The sequence below is a fragment of the Quercus robur genome, chromosome 5 (assembly GCF_932294415.1).
Source record: "Quercus robur chromosome 5, dhQueRobu3.1, whole genome shotgun sequence".
NCBI lineage: Eukaryota > Viridiplantae > Streptophyta > Magnoliopsida > Fagales > Fagaceae > Quercus > Quercus robur.
The window spans coordinates 75,929,857-75,941,217 of NC_065538.1; the positions used below are offsets into that span (position 1 = coordinate 75,929,857).

Here is an 11,361-nt window from a genome sequence, read left to right on the forward strand (position 1 = left end):
AACTAACTCAGTCACTAACAGATTGGTCTAAACTACATACAGCTTTGTGACTTAATGCTAGACTACATGTCGTTTTGGACTCATCTGTACTATCTTTCTGTACGGGAGTCAGCACTAAACCAAGAATTGAAAGGAACTTTTTTCATTCAAACCCCTTGTCACTTTGAGCCTTGAGGATCTTCATTTTGGTGTTTTTTTTTTTAAAATTTTTTTTTTATAAATTTTTTTTTTATCTAAATGGGTGGTAAGAATGAAAATGAATTTATTAGTACTACTGAAAAAAAAAAGAGGTGCACGAGGTTGTAGCAAAGGTTAGCCAGCCAAAGGCATAACAATGACAAGGGGAAAAAAAATTTAAAGAAACAATTAATTAAAAAATAACACCACTAACATTGCATTTTTAGATCATTTTTAGCCAAAGGCATCTCCAATTCACTAGAGCTGTGATCATCTCGTGAAACTGAGAAAGTACATTTCCCTCTTAAGTTTTAATTTCACGATTAGGGTGTACTATGGGTTCTAAGGTATGTTTATTTTACTGTTGTAAGTAAAATTTGGGCAAGTAAAAATTCTCTTTGTAATGCCCCAAAATCATAAATAATAAAAGTCTATTCAATCTAAATAATTCATAAAAAATATTAAATAAATGCAACCAGCAACCTAGAATCTCATTACAATTGTCAGAGCTCTAATCCCATCAAAGATAAAATATCCTCAAAATAATTCTCCAATACAATATTTAATACCATAAAAATAATAATAAAATCCTCAGCTTTACAATATAATTTGTAACTGTTGTTTTCTAAAAATTTCTACTTCAATGATCCCTCTAATGTATTTGTAAGGGGGAATAAAATTTTGGGGGGGAGGGGGGGGGGAGTAGGTGAGATAACTCAATAAGTGGAATTCACAAACTTTAGGATGTGGGAACAAACCTTTTAAATAAATAATTCATACAACAAAGTTATAACTTGTAACCCATAAATATTTTAACATCAAATATTTCATATAAAAAATATCATTATATTGTGAGCCATTATAATTTACCAACACCATTATACAAACAATTTCCTAGACTTTCTTGTGGTCAACATTTACGTCCCATTGATAGGGTTGTGCTGTCCCTTTTTTAGGACTGGATCCCCCTTTTTATCTCCTTTCTTAAAGGTGACTCCTTTGGAACCTAAATGTGCACTCCCTTACTAAGGAGTTCTCTTTTTGGATCCTAAATGGTATACTCCCTTGCTAAAGAGCTACCAAATGTGCACTGTCCTCTTTTCTGGGACCGCCCCTTGCTAAGGACTAGTTAAGGTATGATTGTCCCTTACTAAGGATTAAATACAACATTGAGTTTTTAATCACGACTTGTCATAGGATTCAAAACAAATTCAAGATGCTCACAACAGATAATCTAATCATAATACTCAAAAAAAATACAAAGATTTATCCACACATACAAGTTTAAATAAGTTTAGGTTGTCTTACAAGTTTTTCATATAACAAATAGTCAACATTTCCATACAATGTGCACATCAAACATTTATAGAGTATCAATATATTTATATAATATCAACATATTTCTTTGATATAAGAATAGTTTCATAATCAAAATTGTTTTTTGGAAAAATCCCTAAATTAGTAAATACCACTTACCTCTTATTTGCAAAAATGAAACCAACCACCTTTGAGTCACAATAAATCAGTAGAATTAGAATCTAGCAATACCAAAAATAGGTCCATCAATATGCAATTTTCTACTTAAAAATATGTTTCCACACTTAAACAGCTTCATCCTGGACAACACTAATATTTTCAAAATTTTCCATTTATTTACTGACTGTCCAGTTCACTTTCAGCTTTGATCAGATTGTTCTATTTCACATATTTTCACTATCTATAAATTCACATGAAAGTACAGCAATTCTATAGAACTCTAGCATTTCATTATATGTATAACCATCATATAATCTACTACTATTCTTTAGAAGCCTCATATTATAATCTGAGTTGATCAATCCAATAGCCCATTATCCCCTTGATGCCGCAAAACATAAATGATAAGGCTGGACTAGTATTTGAACAATGATAGGTGGTAGATGTATGACAGATTGGTGAACTTAGTTAGCTAGTATATGACTTCTTTATATCTATGTTATAGTGGCTAAATAGATTCAGATTTTTAACTTAAAAGCATTGCTGCATAATCAGATTTTTGGCTTAAAATCATTGCTGCATATCGCAGCGGCTTAGAGATGGTAACTAATGTCACTAGAGCGATGCTAAGGCAGGTATCTAATAACCATAATGCAACTTTTTCCATTAATATAATCATAGATATTCATGAAACTAACGCCTATTAGCTCCCTTCCAAGACATATGGCTATATGTTCTATTTTTATCTAATCAATCTTAAAGCCTATAGAGGGCCATACGGCTATGTTACATGCCTATTTTAATATTGTAACAATAATAGGTCAGCTTTTCCAATAATATAATGATAGGTCAGCTCTCCCAATTATATTCTACTAGGTACCAAAAATAATAGATGCACAGACCCATGTTTTTCTATTAGCGTGGAAACAATTGCTAGCCATTGAATATTCCAACCTTCTAAACCCAAAAATAATAGATGCACAGACCCATGTTTTTCTATAAGCGTGAAAACAATTGCTAGCCATTGAATATTCCAACCTTCTAAATTTAGAGTAGGAGAAAACCCTACTTGAAATTCTTACACACAGCCATAGAGAAGAAAAGAAAAACTCAATTATGTGCTGCGGCTGAAACAAAAAGAAACCTCTTATATATATACACGTGTAGCTTAACAGGTAAAAGTCTAGGATTTTTAAAACTTATTAAGACCCATATATTTATTTATGTCATCTCACTTGGGCCTCTTATACCACAATAATTATCTTATTTAAATATCTTAGGCCCAAATCAATAAAATCCATTTAATTATGGGCCTCCTTTTTAATTTATGTATAAGAAAAAAATTAGTAATAAAATTATGGGGTGTTACACTCTTAAGTGCCTAAGTTGATAGTACTTTTGGTGTTTTAAAATCTTTTGGAGGCATTGATGAATATCTATTGATGAATATCCCCCAAAAACTCACATAGTTTTTGTTTTTGACTGAGAATTTTCGAAGGTGACTGGATTGTGGATTTATTTTGTGACCTCCGAAGGTAGGATAAACTTTGTTTATGACGTAATTTTGAGAGAGAGGTCTTAATAAATATGTATGTAGCTTTCATAATTAACTTCTCAATATCATTTTATTTTGATAATTAATGCCAATTTGAAGCCCTAATATTTATTAGCCCATTTGATCCTTCTCCATAGCCCTGCATTCTGAGTCACAGCTTATGCCAAAAGTATGTTAAATTTATTTTGCATATTTAGTTTAGCATTAGAAATTTAGAATTAACCGAAGACTAGATATAATCGTCACTACAAAACGCGGGGGTCTTGGGCCGCGTTTTTTAAGCTGTGGCTATAAAAAACGCGGCCCAAGATGGACTGAAGCCGCGTTTCATAAAAACGGGGCCATAGACGGGTTCTTAGGCCGCGTTTTTTAAGCGTGGCCATAGACGGGATCTTAGGCCGCGTTTTTTTGAGCTAAAAACGCGGCCTAAGGACCTCCGTACTTTATTTTTTGGCAAATTTTTTTTTTCTTTTCCTTAACTGTGGCCGCATTTTAAAAATGGGGCCATAGACAGGTTCTTAGGCCGCGTTTTTTAAGCGTGGCCATAGATGGATTCTTAGGCCGCGTTTTTTTGAGCTAAAAACGTGGCCTAAGGACCTCCGTATTTTATTTTTTGGCAATTTTTTTTTTCTTTTCCTTAACTGTGGCCGCATTTTAAAAACGGGGCCATAGACGGGTTCTTAGGCCGCGTTTTTTAAGCGTGGCCATAGACGGGCTCTTAGGCCGCGTTTATTTGAGCTAAAAACGCGGCCTAATGACCTCCGTGTTTTATTTTTTGGCAATTTTTTTTTTCTTTTCCTTAACTGTGGCTGCATTTTTAAAATGGGGCCATAGACAGGTTCTTAGGCCGCGTTTTTTAAGCGTGGCCATAGACGGGCTCTTAGGCCGCGTTTATTTGAGCTAAAAACACGGCCTAAGGACCTCCGTGTTTTATTTTTTGGCAAAATTTTTTTTTCTTTTCCTTAACTGTGGCCGTGTTTTAGAAGCGTGGCCATAGACGGGTTCTTAGGCCGCGTTTTTTTGAGCTAAAAACACGGCCTAAGGACCTCCGTACTTTATTTTTTGACAAACTTTTTTTTTTCTTTTCCTTAACTGGGGCCATTCAATAGTAATAGCACACCAAAAAGAAACCCAAAGCCACAAAACATTTCAACCCAGAGCCATTTCGGTCAAAAAAAAAAAAAAAAAACACAAACCACAAACACCGTCACCGTTGAGCTCAGCCGTCGCCGATGAAGCTCAACGGCGACGCCGAGACTCCAACTCACACCGAGCGTCGCGATCGGCGCCGATCGCCAGCGCTGAAGCGTCGCGATCGGCGTCGATCGCCAGCGCTGAAGCGTCGCGATCGACGCCGGTCGCCAGCGCTGAAGAGTCGCGATCGACGCCGATCGCCAACGGCGACGCTCAAGCATCGCGATCAGCGTCGATCGCGACGCTTGAGCGCCGCCGTTGGTGGCATTGGTGGCGTTTATGGTGATTTTTATGTGGATGATCTTCGGCAATGTGCGTAGCGGCGGCCCAGTGTTCACGGCCAAGTCTGCGGTGTACCCTGGCGATTTCAGGTACGAGAAATTTGATGTTGTTGTTGTTGAGAAAGATGGTGATGATTTGAAGAAGTAAGGACTAAGGCATGGAAATTTATGACTATTATGAATGTTGGTTTGCTTTGTGTGTATTTTGTTGTGTTTGTTAGGAAGTAGTAATGGTAATGATGTATTTTGTAGTTTTGTACTATGTAAGACTAAGATATGTTGTACAATGTTGATGGGTAGAAATTTTCTGGGTTTTTGTTTGAATTTGAATTTGCTGGGTTTGTATTTTTGTTTTGAATTTCTTTATTTATTTAAAATTGAAATTTTAAAGTTTGAAAGTATTAATTTTAAAAATTTTAATTTTAATTTAAAAAAAAAAACTTTTGATTACCGAAAATTAATTTTTGGTAATCAAAGTTTTTTTTTTAAAAAAAAATTTAAGGGTATATAGCCGCGTTTTAAACGTGGCCTAAGGTTAAACCTTGGGCCGCGTTTAAAACGCAGCCCAAGACCACAACCTTAGGCCACGTTTAAAATGCGGCCCAAGACCACAACCTTAGGCCGCGTTTTAAACGCGGCTATAGGACCTGGTCTTGGGCCGCGGTTAAAAAGTGTGGCCATAGGACCGTGAGTCCTATAGTCACAGGTTTTAGGCCACACTAGAAAGCGTGGCCTAAAAAAACGCGGCTATAGGCTATAGCCACGTTTTTTTGACATATAGCCACGTTTTAAAAACGTGGCCATAGAACCTTTTTTTTGTAGTGCGTGCTTATAATGGCATCTCCTAAGTTCTAACAGTTTGCTCCCAACAATAATTGAAAGTTCATTGTTGACTGTAGAGTATATTACAAAAAAATATTGCAGACAATACCCAGTTGGAAATTAGTGGGCAGGTTAGTAAACTGCACGATTGCATTAGGGTAGCTTTAGGAATATCTTTTCTTTTGAAACCCTAAGTAGTAAGCAGTAGCACCCACAACTGCACTGTGGTACTTGAGAATCATGTTTGGCGTGCCTAGCAATATGGAACGAGATTGACAAGATTAATTCCAAGTTTCTAACCACTTGATCATGTTTTCTTTTCTTTCTCATAGGGTAAATAATTAGTTTTTTATGTGATATTTGTTTAGGTAGACAATCCTAATTAGTCTGTTGAAGATCTATTTCCTATCTAATAGTTTCGAGACAAAGGAAATTTTTGTTGCTGTGATATTTTGTTTAGGTGGAGTACCTATATATAACAATCGAAAATCAAACCATATATTGCAGACAGAAATTGCCAAGAACTAAAAACGCAATTACCTTTGTGACAGGTAACTCGCACCTTATATCATCGAATTTGTTCTGACTAAACATTGAGAAAGCAATGGTAGTAAGCACAACTAACTCCATTATCAATCAAGGTGAATTTCCCTTGGCATATTAGTTGTGTTCTTGCCTGCAGAACATAGAAAAATTTAGGCAATTGGTGTCATTAAGTGGTTAATACAGAGAAATGATCAATTTTTCACAAGATACATATATAAACAGGAGCAAAACTTACATTTTAAGTATTCCAGAAGCATTGTAGTTAATTAAGATGGAGTATTTCAAAATTCCTATTACTCTTTGCCGGTCTATTTTTGCAAAACTATAACGAAATTGTTGAACAGGACTAATACGTAATGAAACATTAGCTTGCGTATAAAAGTATAGTACTATCTCTAGTTAGAGTCTTTCCTTCTATGACTGCCTGATTAGAGTCACCGGCTGATTAGAATCTTTATCAAATTAATGTAATGTTATGTCAATTGTCAAAGTCAATGCTCGTACTCAGCATTGTTAGATGCACCATTCTTTCTATTACGTGTTCTGCTTTTTATTGCTTTCGTACCCGCACCACTATTTATATCATCTCTCACAATATGTAACCTTAAGTATTCAGCATTAAGGAGATATACACTCCAAATTCTACATTCTTTCTTAAATTATCTGTCATGGAAATCGTGGTTACACAACCCAAAATTGGACCCCAGATGGTCCAAGAAGAGAAGTATTTTGATTACTCTTCAAGGACAATATATCTTCTGGCCATTGTCTTGGGAGGTCTCAAAGGGGTTGCATAGGCAGCTTTTATGATAATGATGTTGGGTTACACGTGTGAGTGAAATCCCACATTAAATAAAGATGAAAAGAATGAGTACTGGTTAATAAAACATAATTGAGCACATACCTATTGGGCTTAGGCCTTTTGGGTTAAAGTGTGTCTCTATATGTTATATTAATTACTTAAGGAAGTTCCCCAAGGTGTTTATCCCCCCGACAAGTGGTATCAGAGCCCATGGTAGTGTACGGAGAAGGTGGTGAGGTGTTCATGGTCTCTACTTAGCGGGGAAAGAAAAAGCCTAAACGGCCCACACACAAAGATCTTGGAGAAGAAAAAAAAGAGCCCAACAAATGAATATTGCTAATGATGCTAAATAATGGTGTGATGCAAGGTTCCCATGGATATGGACGTGTAGGGTTCCCATGGATAAGAGAGACTCATGGATGATGCATTGATTAAGTGAAAAACCCATTAGGCAAGGGGGAGTGAGTATGACTTGTTCATGACCCATAGAGAGGTCTTGAAGCCCACAGAGAAGTAAAGACTCACAAGTAAGGGGGAGATTGTTGGGTTACACGTGTGAGTGAAGTCCCACATTGAATAAAGATGAGAAGAATGAGTGGTTAATATAACATAATTGAGCATATACCTATTGGGCTTAGGCCTTTTGGGTTAAAGTGTGTCTCTTATATGTTATATTAATTACTTAAGGAAGCTTCCCAAGGTGTTTATCCCTCCGACAAATGAGTCCTATACTTATGAGTGTAGGAGTTGTTGCAATTGAAATCAGGGCTATACTTCTCACAAGCTTCATTGGATTGGCTGCAGGAACTTTGCATTTAGCACTTGCACAATATGTTTCTGTTTATACCCAATATGATATATTGACATTCCAAGCAAAAAGGAACATCAGAATGGGCAGAGGTGGAAAAAAGGGGCAGTGCCAAGCCCAACTCTAGTGGCTGAGGCATCATCGGCAACATATTTAGTAGGGGGCTCAGTGCTATTACTAGCAGCTGGTTTTATAAAGCAAAAGGAATGGAGATCTTCTGCTGTGATGACATTGTCTCCTTTATCCCTGTTTTTGGTGGGAGTAATTGGAGCTGCACTTGGAAAGGCACCACTTGCAAGGTCTTGTGCAAGAGTTTAATTAGGAGGATGGCTCACAATTTGCATAATGTGGGGGAAAAGCAAGATTCTTGAGCATATTGGACTATAGAGAAGAAAAATACCAAGGTTGAATGATTAATGATATCTCCATTATTAATTACAAACTAATTACTATAGTTAATGAATTATTTTGACCACGACCAAATTAAGTCTGGTTGAAATATCTCACTTGAGAAAGGAGTTCTTTTTTCTCTTCTTTCCTATATTAATAGTTGACACTAAAGATTAGAATAAGCGACAAATCCTAGCATATGTAGCTGTTAGGTGTCGAACAAGAAAAATAAGAATTGGATATATAGCAACAAAAATGCCTGTTGTATTAAAGAATTTGTTGCAAGCTGCACGTCCTACCTTTTTCTATATTTATCATCTCATATAATGTAATAAATGTTATATTGTAGTTCCTTTAAGTTTTCATGTTATAGAAACGAGCTCTTTTATGACTTTCTGGTTTTGATATCTTGTGTGGAACAAATGTTACAGTCGCTGTTACCAGGCCAGCTTTAAGAAAATTGAATTCCATTCAGATATGATCTTCATTTTCAATTGATTCCCACATAAGCTATCCCAAACAGTGCATCAACCGCTTGCAAACAAGCCACTGCAGTTATGTTTGTTTAAAAGGAAATCATTTTTTGGAAAATAATCTTAGTTTTTGTTTTATTTAATATAACAAACTAATTGCCATAGTATTTGCAGAAGATAGCTTTCCACGTTTTTTGTATCCAGATCATTAAAATATTGGGGTATCTGTGAAGTCTTTCCGGAACCAGTTTCATCAACAATAACAAGAACCTATTAAAAGCAATAATTTAAGATCATGGACAAAAGTTGACACCTTGAATGAAATGCATTTATATATGTGTGAACAATGTAGACATAATAGAACAAGAAAATTCTTATATAGATAGTACAAAACATAAACTTATGTGTAAAATACTTCATCGTTGAATGAAGCATTTTACAGGTTGGTGATGGTCAACACATGGGATAACGAGGCACACATATTCTCGTCTGACCCCGGTGAATGGAGTGTGGTGGAGTTTTCAAAGAAATTTAACATCGGTAGCCCTCCTTACAAAGGCAAGCTTTTTTGATGCGGTAATGGTGGCCGTCTTCTCGGGTTTGATCTATACAACAGCACATGTAGTCGTTCCTTTGAAATTGAGCAGCCTATAGAACTGGGGCCAACGGAGATTTTTGATTGCGTTGGACTTGTAGTGTGTCTGGGGTGCCTTAGAATATGTCAGATTTTAGTGCAGTCTCATATCTGCGTTTGGGAGCTCAAGGACTATGATAGCCAGGGTGGAGGCAAATGGCGCTTGAAGCACAAAGTGTCTCTCAAAGAATTTGTCTCAGAAAAATCTCTTTGGCTCACACAATATGTAAACCAGATTATTCCTGTGATCACAGTGCTGGGTTTTCATTAAGGGTGACAAAGTAAGCCTAACCCATTTGCCCGTCCAAACCCACCCATTCTAATTGAATCCAAACCCATTTAATTATTAGTTAGGTTAAATGGGCATCAACCCAATTAGACCTAATGATTATCGTGTTTTAACTAAAACCCATTTAACCCAAAAATAATATACCCAAATTCAACCTAGCCCTTCCAATAAAATTAAAAAAAAAAAAAAAAAAAACCTTCAGGCGTTTCAATGTTTGGGTTTTCATTTTCCTTCATTTTCTTGGCCTCCAAACACTTCTCTCTTTCTCTCTCTCGCTTGCTCTCTCTCTTTCTCTCTCTAGCTCTCATCTAGAACTCATGGAATCCATTGGAGTACTCATGCTCAAGTATTCTGTTGAGTTTAAGGAGATATGATGGCGGATCCTCCTAATGGCAAATTGGCAATGACACTTACCCATAGATTCGGCTCTTGAAAAAACTTGACAAAACCGCAACGCAGTGCACATTTGCTCTTTGCAAATCGCAAAACCCATTCAAACCAAAACCCTATCTTTCTCTCTCTGCTCCTACATCCATGTCGTCCTCCAAACCTCAGCTACCAAAACCACAACCAGAAGAAGAAGAAGAAGAAGAAGATGAATCCTCCAAACCTCAGAGTAAGAAAGAAGCTGCGAAGCTTGAGAAGCTAAAGCGTCGCCAGGAAGCCGCCGTGGCCTTTGGCGTTTAGTCACTTTCAATAGAGGATCCGCTTGTTGACAATTATGGCGATGTTCCAATTTTGGACCTCTAGTCGAAGGTCGCTCCCGATACTAGGGTCTGGACCGAGATCGGCAAGCTGGCTGAGCCGTTGAAGGACCTGTATGTGCTGGTGTCGGGTTGCGCGCAGAGGATCTGCGCCAAAGGGAAGACCGCGTTCGTGGTTTTGAGGGAGTGAGTATTCATCGTGTTGTGCTTGAAATTACATTTCTTTGTATTTGTTGCACTATTTGGTTGTCAAGAAAGTGAGAGAAAATAGAAAAGAAGAGAAAATATTTTTTTTTATTTGGATTTTTAATATAAATGTTGATGTGGATGTGCTTATGTGGAATTTTTTAATCCCAAGAATAGAGACTAGAGAGAGTGGAAAAGGGAATCCAAGAAAGTGTTGGGGTTTTCACTTTAATGGCATTTTAATAATTTTGATAATTGGGTAATTGGGTGAGTTGGGGTTTACTCATAATAATTGGGTTGGATTGGATTTGAGTTAGAAACAATTAGTTAAATGAGTTTTAGAGTCCGTTTGGATTGAACTTATTATTGCTGAAACTGAAAACTGAAAATTGAAAACATTGTAACAAAATAATTTTTAAATGTGTAAATAATGTCGTGGGACCCATTTTAAATATTTTTTAATGTATGAACAGTGCTGCTATAGTGATGAACAGTACGTGAACAATGATAGAACAGTGCGTGAATAGTAAAAATTGTCTCCTGAACAGTAAAATCACTGTTCATGCGCAAAAAAAAAAAAAAAAAAAAAAAAGGACTGAAAACGTGTTGCAAAATGTAGACGTAGGATTAAGTTGAATCCAAACGCCCTCTTAATGGGTAAATGAGTTTTATATACTCAACCCAATTATGCCCACTCTAAACCCACCCAAATCCACCCATTTGACACTCCTAGTTTTCATCCAATTGATGGAAATATCTTGTATTTGGGGATTGAATTGAAGGCTGTAGTATGCAACTTGCGGAAGAAAACGCTCGAAGTCTTTTGTAATTTTCCTGGCGATAAACATTGGAGCTCAATGCGCAGTTTCCTCAACTATGTGCTCCCAAGTTGGCCAACTCTCATTCCTTCTTAATGCTACCTAATAAAATTTACCTATTTTTGATTTTATAATTTCTGTTACTGGTTACAAAGATAATCAATTATCTTATAATCTAATTTTTGTCTATTTGTAGACTTACTAAC

The 11,361-nt window shown here is 36.4% G+C and overlaps 1 protein-coding gene across 1 annotated transcript; it reads left to right on the forward strand.

The window, feature by feature from the left end:
• The first annotated feature begins 4,681 nt into the window (after nucleotides 1-4,681).
• Nucleotides 4,682-7,979, forward strand: LOC126728724 (vacuolar iron transporter homolog 2-like). Its single transcript, XM_050434512.1, has 2 exons — nucleotides 4,682-4,827; nucleotides 7,727-7,979. The coding sequence occupies exons 1-2, from the start codon at nucleotides 4,682-4,684 to the stop codon at nucleotides 7,977-7,979; spliced, it is 399 nt and encodes a 132-aa protein (XP_050290469.1).
• The last annotated feature ends 3,382 nt before the right edge of the window (nucleotides 7,980-11,361 follow it).

Excerpts from the sequence above, each read along its gene's own strand:
- LOC126728724 (XM_050434512.1), top strand. The coding sequence starts at position 4,682 with ATGGTGATTTTTATGTGGATGATCTTCGGCAATGTGCGTAGCGGCGGC. Across the intron at positions 4,828-7,726 it reads GATGGTGATGATTTGAAGAA|CAAAAAGGAACATCAGAATG; the intron begins GTAAGGACTAAG and ends TGACATTCCAAG.